General features: G+C 42.1%; 1 protein-coding gene across 4 annotated transcripts in view; it reads right to left on the bottom strand.

The window, feature by feature from the left end:
- LOC132824460 (AMP deaminase 3-like) overlaps positions 1–18,381 on the bottom strand; it is a 52,203-nt gene extending 33,822 nt beyond the window's left edge. Inside the window, exons 1-6 of one of the 4 annotated variants that reach the window (XM_060838984.1) lie at positions 18,293–18,381; positions 12,957–13,182; positions 9,915–10,113; positions 7,284–7,449; positions 5,448–5,667; positions 4,434–4,563 (exon numbers count right to left, since the gene is read on the bottom strand). In XM_060838984.1, the coding sequence (XP_060694967.1) occupies positions 4,434–4,563; positions 5,448–5,667; positions 7,284–7,449; positions 9,915–10,113; positions 12,957–13,177 (936 nt within the window). In that variant the 5' untranslated portion in view covers positions 13,178–13,182; positions 18,293–18,381. Of the gene's footprint in view, positions 1–4,433; positions 4,564–5,447; positions 5,668–7,283; positions 7,450–9,914; positions 10,114–12,956; positions 13,183–16,861; positions 17,426–17,913; positions 18,093–18,292 lie in introns of those variants that run through there. The other 3 variants (XM_060838985.1, XM_060838983.1, XM_060838982.1) reach the window with 3 other exon arrangements.
- Between the last annotated feature and the right edge of the window lie 557 nt (positions 18,382–18,938).

The raw sequence follows: 18,938 nt of genomic DNA, 5'->3' as shown, positions 1-18,938 counted from the left end.
ACTTGGTGATGGGATACCGGTCTTTGTGGAGTTACTTCGGTAGCGAGCTGCCTTCCTGAACTGTCACAGTCCATGTGTAAATATTGTACTTAGAGAAAAATGACTTACTTTTCTAGAGCACCTTTCACAACTTCAAAACATCACAAATTGCTTTACAGCCAATAAAAACCTTCTGACGAACAGGCACTACTGTCATATTGGAAGCACAGTAAATTCCCACAGTGATAATCACCAATATTATCACTCAAAATCTTTGAAGTACAACTTGAATCAAAACTTACTGACTCTGAGATGAGAGTGCTACCTACAGGACTACAGCAGACAACGTGACACTAATGCCAAGGAAGCTCGATAGTGGTTGGTTAAATTCTTCATTATCTGTATAAACAATCCTGAACAGATAATCTATTGTGGTAATATGAATGAGGGACTTCATCCCACCAGATATTGCTGATCTCTGAGGCTGAAATCATGAAATGAATTCCCAACCATCCCTAAGCAAAGCAAGTATACCCTACAAACAGAATGCTGTTTTTCTTAGCTTCTGCAGGGAAATGATTTTTAAAATTGTTTTTCGAGTTAGCTCCACTGGCATAGTCACTGAACCGGAAGGCAATAGGATATGGACTTACTGCTCCCTTGTGAGTTCCCACATCCTCCCAAACCCTCCAACTACAGGTATTTGCCCATTGGGTAGGGAACTTCTTCATTCACCAGTTAGCTATAGAGGTCTAGAACAAGGCCCTTCAGCCATTGGAGTATGTGACAGTCGAAAACAACCATCTAACTATTCCAATCTCGTTTTCCAGCACTTGGTCCATAGCCTTGGCATCTCAATACATTTTAAATGTTATGAGGGTTTAAAACTCTATCGTCATTACAGGAATGAGTTCCAGATTCACACACCAACTGAGTAGAGAAAAATGACCTCACATCCCCTCTAAACTTCCTGCCCCTATCTTAAATCTATGGCCCAAGTTAAAGATCCCTCCATCAAGGGGAACAGTTTTTTTCTGACTGCCCTGTCTATGTCCCTCATAATTTTATACATTTGAGTTTCTGGTGCTCCATAGAAAACAACCCTTGTGTGTTCAATCTCTCTTCATAACCAGAACTCTCCAGCTCAGGCAGCATTAGAGTAAACATCCTCTGCACCCTCTCCAATGCTACCACATCCCTCCTATAAATGTGCATTTCAGAACTGCACAAAGCACTCTAGGCTGTGGCTTAATGAAACTTTTATAGGGTTCCAGTGTAACCTGGCTGCTCTTAAACTCTCTGCCTCAGCTAACAAAGACAAGTTTCCCACATTCCTTCTTAACCAATTTATATAGCTGCCCCGCTGTCTTAAGGGACTGGTAGACATGCACATAAAGTCCCTCTGATCCTCAGCGCTTCCTACTGTTCATCATCCATTCCCTTGTCCTGTTTGTCCTGCCCCTGTGCATCACCTCACACTTCTCTGGATTGAATTCCATTTGCCAGCCCATTTGACCAGCATATCTATATCCTCCTATAATTAAAGCTATACTCCTCACTATTTGCCAGACCACCATGGAAAGGAGGTACAATCCCTACTGCCTCTATCTGGAAATGGGATTCAGCTGATAACTGTATGTTAGTCATAATGAAATATTCTAAATGCAGACTTCTCCTAGTTATAAGTAATGCCTTCATTGACAGAGCAGGACTACAAATAGGTTGTTCATCTCAGGTTCGACCCTATATTTTCATCTTCAGGTGCTGAAGTGTTTCATTTGTTCATTGTTTTTATCACTTCCATCCTGAAACACGACACATGGAGATTTAAACACAAAGTTAAAAGACAGTCACCAGATAGAATCTAAATGCAGACTCAGGGAATGCAAGACATGTTTACTTAATATTAAATAATGTTAAAGTCTCTGAGTTAATGCAAAGTGATTAGCAGCTTGTTCAGGTACAGACCAGAAATGCAAGGAACCGTTCCCCCGCACCACCCAATTTCTGTAAAAATGAGATCAAACATGGAAAACTAGACAAGTAACCATACATCTTGAAATGTTTACAGTTGCTCTGGCTTAATACTGCATTTGAAAAATAGCACATCTCACAGCGCTGAGCATCCAACAGCACAGTTCTCCCTCACTACTGACCCTCCAACAACACAGTACTCCCTCAGTAGTGACATTCCAACAGCACAGCATTTCCTCAGCATAGACCCTCCGACAGTGTGGTGCTCCCAGAGCACTGACCCTCCAACATTGCGGCATTCCCTCAGTACTGACCTCCAACAGCGCAGCGGTCCCTCAACACTGACTGCCTGACAGTGCAGCGCTCCCTCAGTATCAACCCTCCGACAGCGCAGCGCTCCCTCAGTACTGACCCTCCGACAGTGCAGCACTCCCTCAATACTGACCCTCCAACAGTGCAGCATTCCCTCAGTACTGAACCCTCTGACAGTGCAGCGCTCCCTCAACACTGACCCTCTGACAGTGCAGTGCTCCATCAGTACTGACCCTCTGACAATGTGGCGCTCCCTCAATACTGACCCTCGGACAGTGCAGCGTTCCCTCAATACTGACCCTCCGACAGTGCGGCACTCCCTCAGCACGGACCCTCTGACAATGCAGTTCTCACTCAGTTTTGACCATCCAACAGTGCAGCGCTCCCTCAGTGATGACCCTCTGACAGTGCAGTTCTCCCTCAGTACTGACCTTCTGATAGCGCAGCGCTCTCTCAGTACTGACCCTCCGACATTGCGGCGCTCCCTCAACACTGACCCTCCAACAGTCAGTTGGGGCGGCACGGTGGCACAGTGGTCAGCACTGCTACCTCACAGCGCCAGAGACCCGGGTTCAATTCCTGCCTCAGGCGACTCTCTGTGTGGAGTTTGCACATTCTCCCCGTGTCTGCGTGGCTTTCCTCCGGGTGCTCCGGTTTCCTCCCACAATCCAAAAATGTGCAGATTAGGTGAATTGGCCATGCTAAATTGCCCGTAGTATTAGATGATGGGGTAAATGTAGGAGTCTGGGTGGTGTTTGCTTCGGGGGGTCGGTGTGGACTTGTTGGGCCGAAGGGCCTGTTTCCACAATGTAAGTAATCTAATCTAATCTAAATCCAGTGCGGCGCTCCCTCAGCACTGACCCTCAAACAGTGCGGCAATACTGAATACTCAATACTGAACCTCGGACAGTGCCGTTCTCCCTCAATATTGAACCTCTGACATTGCGGCACTCCCTCAGCACTGACCCTCTGGCAGTGCAGCACTCCCTCAGTACTAGGTAGGTATGTCAGCCTGGAATTGTGCTGAAGTCTGTGCAGTGGGACTCACATTTTGATCCGCAGCTCATACCAAGCCAATATTTGCTAATTAGAATGTCCTGAGCTCATAAATGGCACTGTTTAAATGAACGTTCATGGAATATAAGGATTTCTCCTTTAATACAGAAATTAGTATCTATTGGATTAGAAACAGCAGCCTGATTCGTTCACCACAAGTTTATCTTAAATTCTTTGCTTCTTCCCCAGATGTCCACAGAAGACCTGGTTAATATGAAATTTGTTCTTCCAGATGTAATCACATTCAATCATGAAGAATAAAAAATATTACTTTTAAATCACCTGGTGACAAGACTGACATTTATTGTCAATCTATCTTTCGATGCCTTGTGAAGATACTGGTGCGCAGAATTATTTGAGTCTGATTCACAGACAGGGTAATAACATAGCCACGGGCAAAGTTATCCTTGCTGAAGCTTATATATGCAATGGGAACAATTTAGCCCGTAATACCTCAGTTGAAATAATTTGGTGAATGAACAGTGCGCAATCACAACAGGAGGGGCCTGAAAAGGTCAGGATTTTTTTGAGAAAACTAAAAAAATTAAAGATAGCTACCCCACCTCAAAAGCTGCACATGTCCCAGCTCCTTATTAAAAGAGGTGATTCCAAGTTGGAAGTTTCACAGATTTGTGTAGTATGTGGCCATTCATCCAATCTGGTCCATGCCAATGTTAATGCTCCATAAGAGCCCCCTCCCACTCCCACACCCCCTTAATCTCACTCCATCAACATATCTTCACATATATTTCTCCGTCGTGTGTTTATTCAGCTTACCCTACAATGCATCTATCTAGAGTAATTTAGTCACCATCTATTACTGGGAATACCTATTTGTGTAGAACCGCACTGAGTGTGGGTCACTGGAGTGGAACTTCTGAAGCTAGTAATACATTGCCTCAACTTCTCCCTGTGGTATCAGGTTCCACATCCTCCCCACTCTGGATAAAGATATTTCTCTTGAGTGTCCTATGGCATTTATTGGTGACCTTCTTGCATTCTTCTAATAATTGCACAATCTGCATATAGGAAAGTACAGATTCTCTTCAACTATCTCAGATCATTACTGCCATGGGAAATAATATTCCTCTTTAACTATACAGATGCATTACCTTCCTAACATTGTAGAAGTCCCGATGGGGTACACCTTTCAGCTCCCGAAGTTCTGCCATTTCGTTTAACATCTCGTGCAGGTAAAACTTTGAGCCCAAGAAGTTTAGCCTCCGATGGCAGTAAGTCTTCCTGTGGAAGGAATGTCATTAGGTCTGAAATTAGATATTCAATTCAAATCCTATCTTAACAACTTTCAAGCCCACAAAACCCCCACCCAAATGAAACAGTTTTTCAGTTTCTAAGTGTTCAATCAGGTCCTCAATTTAAGATTGTTTCAATGCAACGAAATCTCCCCATCTTCCTCAATTGTTCAATATGCAATAATGGGGTGGCAGGGGGAGATGCAGCATTCCTGCCTTGAATTTCCTGATGCAGTGTGATTAATTGTAACTCTTTCATTAGTTTAAAGCTCTTGACTTGTAATTTAAAAAGTAATACTGAGTCAAGTTAGAGTTGAATTCGATGCCCTGAATCAGCTTTGTAAGTTACTTTGGGTAATATGGTGAAAAGTGGCAAGTTCATAATGCATGATAGACACAATCAGTACCAAATTAAGACTTTCACTTATCAATGTGTGGCTGTTAGCTACTGAATCTAGTGCTCTGTTCTATTCAAAACTTTTCTGAACAATGCAAGCCAGTCACCAGCAGAGATCAGACAACAACCAGACTTGGACTGACAAGTAGCAGATAACATTCACAATAGAGTGCCGGGCAATGCCAACCTCCAACTAAAAAAAAACTAACACGGAGCATTCCGTATTGTGTTTATCCTATAATCTATTAACCCAGAGCACTCTGCCCTACAGTCTATCCAACAGTGTACCAACACTGAGTTCTCCACCCCGTCTCTCCTACTTCTATATTGTGTCACCAACCTGCACACTGCAAAATCTACACTCAGAAGAGTAACATTTTCAGAACTTTTAAAAGAAGTCATCTTTGATTAGATAAAATGTTATATCTCCTAACAACTGCCTAATTCCTTGTTAGCTCCTTAAGGAGTGAACTTACGTTGGCCCATCGGCAATCAGGGCAAGGACATGATTCAGGTCCAGTGTGAAGGTTTGCAGATCTGGGTAAGGTAGACTTTTGGGTTCATCCAGTTCCAGCATCTCCTTGTTTTCATAAACAAAGATGATTCCCTCCTTCATCCTTGCCACATATTCCAAATTGTCCGGAGCAAGACTGAGGTCATATGGATCCTCACCATCCCTGGGGGGTGGATGGAAATCTGCTCAATACAAATGGATAGCAGTTAGCTGTAATTAAGTGCATCCTATCAATAGTTTGAACAACAATAAACATGCCTTCATTTCATAAGAGCAAGGAAAAATCTCAAACTGTAACAAGCAGAATTTCTGTTTTTAAGGATGCCAAAACAAACCTCAATGTCAATACTGGTATTCATAAATTCCAATGGTGTTAGAGTTGTTGACCAATCATGGTGATCAATCACATAATCTCAGGACCGTGAGGTTATTCATTGGCTTCGGGTAAGGCGTCCATGGGTCTGATACTATAGAGTGTTTTGATTACTCAAGCCCCATTTCCTTGCTTGTCAGAATATGTCGTTATCTGATTGCTAGGATTCAGGAGTTAAATCATCAGGGGATACTGCATACAATCATTTTGTATTCCCTGGAGTAACTGCATTATGGCTTAAGCAACATCTTGATTTTAATGTTCTTGTCCTTGATTTCAAATCCCTCCATGGCCTCATAACTTTTTATCTCTAGAACTTTCTCCAGTCTCATAACCAACGTTTCCTTTGAGAACATTAGAAATAGGAGCAAAAATAGGACATTCAGCCCCTCAAGTCTGTCCCACCATTCTGTAAGGTCATGACTGACCTGCCCCAGGTTTCAATTCCTCTTTCACGCCAGTTCTTCATAGGCGTCAACTCCTCAATATTTCAAAAAGCTATCTGCATCCTTAAATACTTTCAGTGAACTAGTCTCTCTAGGATAAAGAATTCCAGAAATTCGGTACCCTCTGATGGCACAAATTCCTTTGCATCTCAGTTTCAAATGAGTTTACCCTTATTCTGTAATTAGTCTTGCTTCAGGCCGTGGCCTATTCATTCAAATTGATGACTTCTTTAACCTATTTTACACTGCCACACACTGTGGTTACTTAAAAGAGCCAATTTGTGCTCGGGTCTGATAGCAAGCTCTGCATTGCTGCACAGCATAGGAGGAACCATTGCCTATAACCCCCTGAGATCTCTAAGATAAGGGGAGAGGATGGGTAGATGGGATTGTGGGATTTGGAGAGAGTTTGGGCAAGTGGTAAGCACTTGTATAAGCTGAACAGGGCTTGTGGACCTCATCAATTTTGCCAGTTGCTAAGAGATCTTCAGCAATGTCTGTATGAGGGTCTCACTGGTTAAAACTAGAAGCAATAAATATTCATTTACTTTACATGCTGTTACTTTATTTTTACTTGTGTCAAAGTCAAAACTTAAGTTTTATGAAGCATTTTTGTACATTAACTGGTTATAATGCCCAGATTTCACCACAATAAAAATGGTTAAATTGGCGCTCATATCGTGTTCTACTTCCATTCTACACAACCTCTACCTCAATCCAATGACACAAAGATACACTCATGAATATACACACATGAAACCACCCTCTTAAATGTACGCAAATATACAGTCATACACTGAAATAGACATTCTCAACATGCATGCACTCTCTCCAATACTGACACTTAAAGGTTCTCTAATATAATGAACACCAAGGTGGACTGACTCAAATATATAGACATAAGTGCATACCTATACCCTCCATAAATGCATGCATACACACGTGCACACATACACACATACAATTTAAATCCACTTACCTGGTAAAACTTCATCTTCCTCTAGCCATTGATCATTTTCGATTGATTGTAGGTACTGGCCTGTTGTTCTGGGGAAGAGCTGGTAGGCAAGACGCATGTACTTCTTACGAATGAACAAGGCTTTGATCAGGCCTCTGGCAGCGTGTTCATAGTCCTCGACAGTGATCTGGGTAATACAGTATTGGACAGAACTCGTTAAGCTTTTCGTTCCCCCTCCCCCCCACCTCCCCGCCTGCCTCCATTTTGAAGTCTAGACTTAACATCTCCTAATTCCTACTTTCTCAGCATCTCCTAGGCTGTACAAGTCCTCACCTCCCCCAGTCTTCCCAGTTCCACACTAGGCCCACTGGCCTTAAATTCCAAGTTTGCATTGCACAAGGCAAGGGAAAGTAAGGTGGGAAGGGATTCTTGTTGAGTATAAAGTTGAACAGTATGGCCCTGGAAAAGCACAGCAGGTCAGGCAGCATCTGAGGAGCAGAAGAATCAACATTTCGGGCATAAGACCTTCATCAGGAATGGCTCCTCAGATGCTGCCTGACTTGCTGTGCTTTTCCAGGGCCACACTTTTCGACTCTAATCTCCAGCACCTGCAGTCCTCACTTTCTCCTTGTCAACCATAAACTCTCACTAGACGCTTGATGTTCTGAATGGCCTGTTCTGTGCTCTAAAACAATGGTTACCATTGAAATATCAAATTGCTGCAAAAATTCAACTTGCTCACTAATGTCCTTTGGGGAGGGAAATCTGTCATCCTAACTAAGACATACCCACAGCAATGTGATTGACTTTTAATCTGCTTCTCTGGAAATGCTCAGCAAGATATTCGATTGTGTTCAAGAAAGTACTTTATCTCCATCCTCTTCTCCACTTTCTTGAGGGAAATTAAGGAATGGCAAGCCTTAACAGAAATGCTCACATCCTAATTTTGAATAAATGGATATATCTTATATAATTCTACATAAAGTCTGTTCTGATATAACATGATAGTCCTGTTCCAATGTGATCCTGCATTATAAGAAAATCACATAATAGTAGCACCATTTAAACCAATGGGACTGGAATTGCCAATACAGGTGAGGAAAGTTCATGTTCTACAAATGATGGTCTAAATTCTTCAATTGCATTATAAACAACTCACATTGAAGAAACACACTTTATAGCAGAACCGACTGTAATCCTTACTTGTTGATTTATCTCGTTGCCTCTTTTGTACCCCACTAAAAAGTTCTTACTGCATTTGCACAGAAGGAATAATAATTGACTTGTACACTGTGGTTATTCCATTCAAGATTAAAACTGCTAACATTTAGAGATGGCAATTGGCACATAAAACACCAGTTACACAGTCCACGGGGAGGGATCCTTTAGACTAATGGAAATTGTTAATCCACTGTCTTAGAAAATGCTCAGAGTTTGGTAGAAGGACAAAGCTATTTATATACATTCACAGCATAAGGGTAGCATTGATAAGGCTATATACATAATCGCCTTAACGCAGGTGCTTACTGGGCCATGTCAGAGGGCAGATAAGATCAGCTACACTGCTGAGTCTGGAGACACATGTGGGCCAGACAGGATAAGGATCATAGAATCCCTACAGTGTATAAGCAGGCCATTCAGCATATCAAATCCACACCAGCCATCTAAAGAGTATCCCATCCAGACCCACAACCCTACTCTATCCCAGTAACCTTGCATTTCCCATGGCTAACCCATGTAGCCTGTACGTCCCTGGCCATGCTGGACAATTCAGTATAGTCAATCCGCCTAACGTGCACATCTTTGGACTGTGGGAGGAAACCGGAGCACCCGGAGGAAGTCCACTCAGACAGAGAGATGGTCAAACTCCACAGAGACGGCCACTCGAGGATGGAATTGAACCCAGGTCCCTGGCATGGTGAGGCATCAATGCTAACCACTGAGCCATGTGGCATCCCAAAATGTTTGAAGAAGTCCTTTGCAGATTTCCTTTCCTCCACACTAGTGTCCGAAGTTCATCACCAGAATCCAGCAGACCACCATTATTGATACTAGACTTTTATATCAGATTAATTTAATACACTGAATTCAATTCACAGTTGTGGTGGGATTTGAATTCCCATCTTTGGTTTATCAGTCTGATAATATAACCAGTAAATGGGACAAGGCTAGAAAGGGTCCAGACTGTTTCTCAATCTTTTGGACTGACCTTGAGTTACATCTCAGTCGGAGTGAACTACGAGTAGATAAAATGAAATGAAGTAAAGTAAAAATAATAAGATTAAAAACCTTATAGAACAATCGATGATCATCTTGTTCTGTTGTAGGCAGAACAGTGGTACATCAACTCTGATTCTCACTCCACAGATGCTGCTAGATCTGTAAAGTAGTTCAAATTTTATTTCAGGTCTTAAGAAGCACCCTATATGGAGGAGAGGTAGGGAGGGAATTTCAGAGTTCAGACCCCAAGCAACAGAAGGCCTGGCCACTAATAATGGATGCTTAAAGGCCCAAAAGTGACAGAGCACAGATATCTTGGGCAGTTGTTCGGACAGAGAATTTCACTCAGATAGGGAGGAATAAAACCCAAAGGGATTTGAGAAAAAAAATGAATGAGAATTGTAAAATCAACTGTAGTGATGTGTTCATTACCCCTGCACAGTAGTCTCCAGTAATGGTCACTCGCTGAAATTCAGGCACGTCATAGGGCAGTTGTATTCCAAACAAAGGAACACTCTGAATGGGTGTCTGTGGAGTCAAAGATGGGGAATCCACCACTGAGAAGGTCACATCAGGAGTTGGGATCTGCAAGGACAACGAATGGGATCGTATCAGCCTGAGGCTCTTCTTTCTGGGAAAAGAGAAGTTTGGAGAGATACAGGAAATATGATTGAGGTCTTCTATTCTCTAAACACCAAACTGTCACAAGTAAAGTTGATCAAAATCAATAATCTACTACAATATTCAGAGTGGGAGGGTATTTATTGAAAATGTAATACTGAGAAAAAAAAGTCCAAAAAAATCAGGAGACAAATTACCAACAAGCTTTATCATGTAGCAGCCTTAATGTCCTGTAATTAGCAAAGAAAAACTGGACATTGAGTCAAATTAGGGGACATTAAGACAGATGCGCAAGAGAGTCTAAAAGAAGCAGAGAGAGGAAAGGAAATTTAAGGAGGGAATTCCAGGCAGCTGAAGGAATCACCTGCAAACAGAGCAGCAACTAAAATCAGAGAGGTTAGAATTAGAGAAGCGCAAGGATGACAGAGTGTTCGCAGGGGTGGGGGGAGGTGGGAGACATTACTGAGATTAGCCAAGAGCAAGGCTGCGGAGTAACTTGAAACAATTGAGGTGCTGTCAGATTGGGACCTATTGTAGATCAGCAAACTGTGTGCTAAGGAAAAGGGTGGACCTTTTCTTTAAAAAAGTGAAACTTTACATGTTTTTCTCCCTTTATGATGTGGAGGGATAACAACATAAGAAGTAGGAGAAGGAGTAGGCTACCTGGCCCTTCGAGCTTGCTCCTCCATTCAATAAGATCATGGGCTGATCTTCTTGTGGCCTCAGTTCCACTTACCCACCCTCCTTAATTCCTTTACTGTTCAAAAATTTATCTATTTTAGCTTTGAAAGCATTTACTGAGGAAGCCTCAACTACTTCACTGGACAGGGAATTCCATAGATTACAATCCCCTGAGTGAAGAAGTTCCTCCTCAATTCAGTCTTAAATCTGCTCCCCCTAATTTTGAGGCTATGCCCTCTTGTCCTAGTTTGAGCTTGAGCTGGAAGAGTCACTGCAACTCTGCCCCATCTCTTAGAAGGGAATTTAAAGAATGTATGAGCTAGATAAAAAGCTCTAGAGCAGGCTTATCCATAAGGCAGATCATTGGCTCCATGTCACCCCTCAGGCTTTGTTCAAAATACAGGCCACTAGGGAATCCAGAAGCAGCAAGTATTGAAATAAAACAGCCTGTGATTGGAGGAGCTGTGCACAGCACAAGTTGAGCAGTTTGACTCAGTCAGGAGGCTTTCTGAGAGGCACTGGCTTAGGGAGAATGGAAAAGACAGTGAGGCTACTGCCGGTGTCAGAGATGGGGTGTAAGTGTTAGGCAAACTGTCAGTGAGGGAAGCAAGTGGATGAGAGTTGTGTGGGTGACAAGAGAGTGGCCATGGTCATAGGTGATGTGAGATTGACTGCAGGGTGAATGGGTGAACAATTGGTGGAGGACAAGTGAATGAGAGAGTGACTAAGGGGGAGGGGCGCATGACTGAGTGAGTGAGTTAGAATGAGCTGGACACTCACCTTTCCGTCCTCCTCCCTCCCCAGAAATGTATCCACATAACAGACTGGGAGAAATGGGAAAATCCCTTCTCACCCCCAGCTCAGATTGTGCCCCACAAGAGGTGAACCAAGGCCAGTGTTAACTAAAGCCAATTCCGTAACTGAGGCCCAGTTCCAATCCCTTTCGCAGGTAATCAGGATTTAGGTCCAATTGCTTTCTCCCTCTACCTTTGTTTCTTAACCAAAAAGGGCAAAAAAAAATGATTTCAGTTAGCTCTGCTGCTTGGCACATTTTAATTATCTTTACTTATTAATAACTCATTTATTTAAAATATCATTTGGAAGTTTTTTTTCTCTTAAATTAATGTTTGCAGTTGTGGCAAAGTTTACTTTTTTTAGAAAATTGCCACCAACTCCTATGTGAGAGAAAAAATGAAATGTAGTTCCTATCCTCATACAAAAATGTTTGGACAGTCCTGTCAAGATTCTGTAGAAGCCTCCACTACATTGTGACATCAGACACTCCCTTGACAAGTACAGATGAGTTAGATAGAGAGTAAAAGTTCCCTTTATACTGTGCCTTTGGAAACTCTCTTGATAGATGCATCACAGACAAAGAGCAAAGTTCCTTCTGCACTGTTTCCATCCAATACTTAAGGGTCAGGTATAACACAGGATTAAATGAAGTAAAGCATCCTCTATCATTTATCAAATGTTGAGAGAATAACAACTACCATTGTTTGGATTAAACTACAGAAGGGAACGGGGAAAGGTAATGAGAGTTCAAAGTAATGAATGATTTTGAATATTAAATTCTAAGGAATGATTCCATTAGTCGAAATGTCAATAGCCAGAAGACACACAGCCAAGATAATTAGCAAAAGTACCAGAGGGGCGGTCTTTTTGTATGCAATTACCTGAAATGGAGAGATTCAACAGTTAACTTTTAAAAGGAAATTATATAAATACTTAAAGGGAACTATATTTACAAAACTGCGGGGGATCAGCAAACAAGAGGAACTAATTAGCCCCATCCAAGTGCCAGCACCAGTACAATGGTTAATGGCCCCCTTTAATGTTTTGTCATGCCCCTTCGAAAGTGTATAAGAAATTGTTTTTTTTCCTCAATATTCCTTGCGCAGGGTCAACTGGGATCATTTATGGATAAAAGTAGAAGTTGCTGAAAAAGCTCAGCAGGGCTGACAGCCTCTGCAAAGAGAAATCAAAGTTCATGTTTCGGATGCAGTGACCCGAGTTATGAGGAAGGGTCACTGGACCTGAAACGTTAACTTTGATTTCTCTTCACATATGATGCCAGAACTGCTGTGCTTTTCCAGCGACTTCTGATTGTGTTTCTCATTTACAGCATCCACAGTTCCTTCAGTTTACATTTCTGGACAATCAAGGGCCAACCTCTTTGCAGTGGTCTCTGATTGCTGTTCAGCAATCTCCTTCTGTAGCTCCCTCTCTGTGGCCTCCTTTTTACCAATCGGGCAGTCTTCGGCAATGTCAAACAAAGACAGTGCATCCTTAGTGTCCTCCTCACGTAGGGCAGAAGCAAACACCTTCTCTGCTATAATTCGAACTTGCTCATCCTCCTCTGTCTGTGCTACCTTTGGGAATTGTCTGGGCATTTCAGCTGCAGAGGGAACAAAATATGATTGTTGTTTATATTGTAACAGAGTCATTAGAACATCCTTCACTCTTGTATTTACTACTTCAGTCAAACTGAAGTGAATGCCCCTCATAAGTGATGCCAGCTTCGGGTCAATGATTAATTGAAAATCCCTGGTCAAGTTAACTGATCACAACCAGGCACTCCAAATGGGAGTAAACTTGGCTTCTATTCCCTGGAATGTGGAAGATTGAAGTATTTAGGCTTTTGAAAGTAATTGATGGGGCAAAATATAAAAAAAACTACTTTGCTGGTGTGGGAGTGGGGGGTTTCCAAATTAGAGTTGAGCTATTTAGGAGACAAGTTAGAAAATACATCTCACACAAGATATGGTACAAGCATGAAATTCGATCTCACAGAAGTGAGAAGATGGTAACTCAAAGTAACAATTGTAAATCAGAGATTGAGTTTTACTGATCAAGTTTATTAAGGCAAGGCAAGTATATGAGTTGGAATACAGATCAGCCACGGTTTAAATTGTGAAATGCTTGTGTGATGATGTTGTTCCTTTAACAAGGTTATATTGTCCTGGGATTTTTCAAAATGGGTTGTAAAAGGCAGAAGTTCCAATTTGTCTGGGTTTCAGGACTTAGACAGTATCTGTTAGCCATTGGCAAAGGCAACAATCAGAGAAAAAAGGCGTTTAGGTTTTGTTTTAAAACACTCATACAATGAAAGAGGAGTGGCCAGTTCTTCCAGTTCATGGGTCTTTCGGTTTCACTTGGTTTTAGCAAGCAGTCTGTGAGAAACTTGCAATGACAGAAATAGCTACTGTGAAAAGAGGTTCAAAGCTTCAGCAAATGATCCCTGGTTGATCCTTTCGCTCTAACATCTCTCCTGTAAGAACCTGGGTTTGAATTTACCTTTTTTAAACAGGATCTGTTATGGATCTGGTCAGACCCCCTTAAAATATTTTAAGAAGCTAGCCCAGACCCTAACCTTATTAGTTGTTTTAGGCAAATGTAAGGTGGATATTCCAGGAGTGATTCAGCTGGCTCAACCACTCAGTTTTTAACAAAACAATTTATTTACAAACTACTGAATGAAACACAAATAGAAGAGAACAGAATATAGAATAACTTAACATATCTGAAAACCCAACCAACTATATCGCAACTTAATGATGCAACATCCCCATAAACACACCGCTTGGCAAAAAAAGCTAAATTCCACATAATCTTGTTAAAGGAGCAGCACTGTCACACTATTGAGGGGGTTGAATAGCTTACTTTGATACGATGTTATGAAGGGTAAGAGGAACATCCTGGAATTTTCCTTAATAGGATCAGGGTTTTACATGTGATTTGTTAGAGTTCATGATTACTTATTGATTTATTTTTGGTAATAAAAATATGCTTAACTGTCAAAAAATTCATTACGAAAGGTGGGACAATAAAGACAGGTAATTTGCAAGAGCCCTTTACTGCCAACGTATAACACAATCAGGAGAGAGGGAAGGATGGCCTGTTTTCATGGCGACAATCTAATATGATATTAAGTACTTCATAAGACAACTTAATTCAGTTGCTAAAGTCAGTGGGCTTAATTTCAGAAGAAGCTCTACAACACAGACCTAATGAGCTGAACAGCCTTCCACGTTGTACTTTTCTGTAATTCTATGATGTTGAATTTGCTATTTATTTATACACAGTTCACTATCAGAAGACCATACAGTATTTCTAGACTTTTTGATTTGATTTGATTTATTACTGTCATGTATCTAGGTACAGTGAAAGTTTTTGTTTTGCATGCAGGATAGGCAGATTGTACCATACAAAGTGCATGCGGGCTATGGAACAGAGCGAGAATTACAATGTTACAGATGCAGAGAAGGTGCGCAACAAATGAGACTAACATTAAGTTTAAAATTTGAGGGGTCCATTTAGAAGTCTAATAACAGCAGGAACACGCTTTTCTTGAATTTGTTGTTAAAAGCTTTTGTATCTTTTACCCAATGGAAGAGGTTAGAAGAGATTATATCTGAGGTGAGAAGAGTCCTTGATTATGCTGGCTAACTTTCCGAGGCAGGAGAAGTATAGGTGGAGTCAATGGATGGGAGGTTGGCTTATAGTTTTGATACCTCCCAGTTACAGCATTCCAATTAACCACAAATTATATTACACTGACACAGTTATAACCCCAACTGAACCCCAATTATTTGAAACCAAGTGACACCATTTTGCATCTTTGGTTAATCCTAGAAAAATATCAAACTCGTCCCATTGACAGCCCTGGCCCCCTCCTCATAATTCTGAATCAATCCCAAACTCATCCCACTGTCCTATTCTCCCTGTGTCAAAAACAAAGAAATCCCAGTGACCTGCTCTCTCCTTAGTTCTGTACAAATCAAACTAATCCCACAGTTTCACTATCTCTGAAAAGCTATAGATCATTCCCAAATTAACTGCCCCATTGCACTGTACCAATCTCAAACTAATCCCATTGGTCGACTCTGCCTCCAAACCCTTTATTAATACAATGGAGTCTGTCTCAGCTATTCCCTGTAGTAAAGTATTCTGTGCTTCAACAATCCTCTGTGTAATGAAAATCTCCGAATCCCTATTCTTATCCACTCCTTTCACCATTCGCTCTTCCAGGGGAAATGAACCCACGTCATCACGTGAAATATGACATACACATTCTCGATTAGAATACAAACTGCAGTCAGCTTTATATGGCAGGAGGCTCCTGTGGAGCATAAACAGAAGTGGACCAGTTCGCTCAAATGGCCTGGTTCTGTGCTGTAAATACTGCAACGGACAGCAGCTGGATTTTTAAGACTTTGGTTTGCTTTATTTGGAGGTACACATTACCATTGAGCATGGGAGAAATTTCTCAGGCATGGCTTGGGATCTTTAAACTAAGCTAACTATAGAATTGAGAAGGACAGGTCTAGGTCAGACTGTGCAATCATAACGAGGGGAGGCCAGTAGGAGCTGTTTAAACCATCCCTTATTCTTTCCCCATGGCTATACAAATTCTACCTTTCCAAGTTTTCATGTAATTCCCTTTTGAAAGTTGCTATTGAATCTGCTTCCACTGGGCGGTCAGCACAACTAACAAAAAAAAGTGCGGGCAGTATCTATCTTCACCCCTCCCCTTCTCTGACCACCAGTTCCGGACTCTTCGGAGACAGTTCTGTATCTAAACAGGCCTGTAACTTTCAAACTGCAGTGAATGGAAAATTATTTTGCCCTCTGCAGTTTCACTCCGTCCTGAATCACAGCAAGTCAACTAATCTCAAGAACTAAACCCAAGGTAATGGGATAAGATGCTGGTTGTGTCTTTAAATCTTTAGATCCTGCCCAATGAACTTTCCTTCATTAATTACAACAGTGAATAAAAATACTTATTTGTCTCTGAAGAGGTTTTCGGAGGTAGGAGAATTTTCTTTTTCAGAACTAGGTAGAGAAGGTAGGTTTAGAAATATTTGAAAGATTCAAATTCAACTTTTTCCTGCTCTGCACAACAGAAACAATCTAACGCAAAAGCAGCGGCACCCAGCACACAGACCAGGGAACACTGCCCCCCGCCCTCACTCTGAGGGGGGGTCTCTCGGACATCTCAGGATCAGATTATTTTTTGCGGGGGCTGACCGTCTGGATCTGAGAAGGGCTCCATCCCCCCCACCCCCCGACCTTACCTATGATCGGGGTTCCGGCCATTCTCGGTCCCGCTCCCGGGTGCCGGTGTGTCGAAGCCGGCGCTGTTTTGCAATGAGCCGCCGCTCCGTGTTTTATTCCCCGGGACTGGCGCTATTTTAAGCAGCTGAAGCACCGCCAGAGGCTGCAGCCGAACGGGATCAGCAGTAAATACCAACCGGATTGAGGGCAGTGGGCATCTCACTCAGCTTCATAACCGGGAGTGTGAACGGGACAGGGAGGGCATTTTTTAATTCTTTCAGATGGCTGGTGTTGCTGGCCGGCCGGCATTTACTGCCTCTCCTGTATGCCCTTGAGAAAGTAGTGGGGAGCAGCTTCCTTGAGCTGCTGCAGTCCATGTGATGCAGGTAACACAGGTCTGTTGGGGAAGAGATTCTGATCAGACAACAGTGAAGGAAGGGCAAGGTCTCACTTCAGGAAGGGAACTGACTGGTGTTCCCCTAAATCTGTTGACCTTGTCTTCCCTGTGGTAAAGGTCGTACGTTTGGAAGGTGCTGTCTAAGGAGCCCTTGTGAATTTCTGCAGTGCATCTTGTAGATGGTACACACTGCTGCTCCTGAGCGTCAGTGGCAGAGTGAAGTTGGAGGGATGGAGTGTAAATCAGGTGGGCTGCTTTGTCCTGAATGGTGTCAGCTTCATTGTTGTTTGAGCTGCACTCATCCAGGCAAGTGGGGAGTGTTCCATCACACTTGTGTCTTGCTGACAGTGGACAGGCTATGAGGAGTCAGGATTCCGAGCCTCTGCCCTGCTCTTGTAGTCATTGTATTTATACATCAGTCCGGTTAAATTGAATAGGGGAACTGAATTAAAGGGAATGCTTCAAGTTTCAATTTCTCTCTTTTAAACAAAACCTAACAAATTAGACTGCAGTAAATAGCAAACACACGTGATAAATTCACAAATACAGAGAGAGTAACCTGGACTGGGCTAATTGCCCCAGGAGTCATCCACCCTGACAGTCCTCCACAGCACCAGGACTGAGATGATTGACACTAGCTCCAGCTACTGTCACAGTCCCACTGTGAATTCTTACCATCTCATACCTGGCTATATTTAAACTGGAACAGCAGACGGAATCCCAAGTCTAATCATCCAGTTGATTCCACTGATGTCACTCCCAACAGAACTGCAGACAATCTGGTAACAGTGAGAGCTGTTGTTTGTTCCTTTATGGATTAAACTTACTGTTCAGGCAGGTAAAACGGTAAAACAGATCTCAGGTAACCAGAAACAAAACCTCCAATCATTCCGGAATGAGTCACACCCTCCCTCCAGTCACCAATAAGCCAGACGCCTTTCAGTTTGTTCAAAATGTTTTAAGGGGATTGGTTGCGGGAAATTATTTAAATTTAAATAACTGAGAAAACTGAGAAAAATATTGTGGCCTGGAACTGCACAAGAAAAGATCTTACCTGCAGTGATTCAGGAAGGCAAAAAAGCAGTGCCGTCTTTATAATGGCAGTGCAGGAGTTGTGTGTTTCTTTCTCATTCTCTCTCTCTCTCTCATTTGATTGCACTGAATGCCACTCAGCTCCTGCCTTTGGAGACCCACTAATGAGCACCATCCAGCCACATTCCGGAAATATTTGAAAATTTATGAACTGGGCAAACAGCAAGAAGCAAAGAAAAAAAGTATTGATTGTATATTTTTAAAATAATTTAATTGCTTCTGTAACTGGATACAATTAGAGGAGCCCAGAACATCGATTAATGTCTAGTGTAGCAAAGATTCCATTAAGGAGTGGATAAAATGGCTTTTGCAAGAGTGCTCGATTGTTTCTCATTATATCCACAATGCAATCTAAAGTTTGCAAATGCTAAGACTGGTAGGATCATACTTAAAGAATGAACAGAGAAACAGGTTATGCAAGCTCTTTGAAAGGGTGATCCATTAGGTCCCCACACAATCCTTTCACCACAGTGTTCTTTTACTCATTCAAATGAACGTCCAATTGATTTTTGAAATTTCCTTTGAAATTTGATTCTAATGACCCTTCAGGTTGTGCCTTTCACATCTTAACAACCCTCTGTCTTTAAAAGAAATTTGTCTAATTTTTC

The sequence above is a fragment of the Hemiscyllium ocellatum genome, chromosome 18 (assembly GCF_020745735.1).
Source record: "Hemiscyllium ocellatum isolate sHemOce1 chromosome 18, sHemOce1.pat.X.cur, whole genome shotgun sequence".
Taxonomy (NCBI): Eukaryota; Metazoa; Chordata; class Chondrichthyes; order Orectolobiformes; family Hemiscylliidae; genus Hemiscyllium; species Hemiscyllium ocellatum.
Note: the sequence above shows the minus strand (reverse complement) of the source record. Positions and strands in the feature narration are given on the sequence as shown.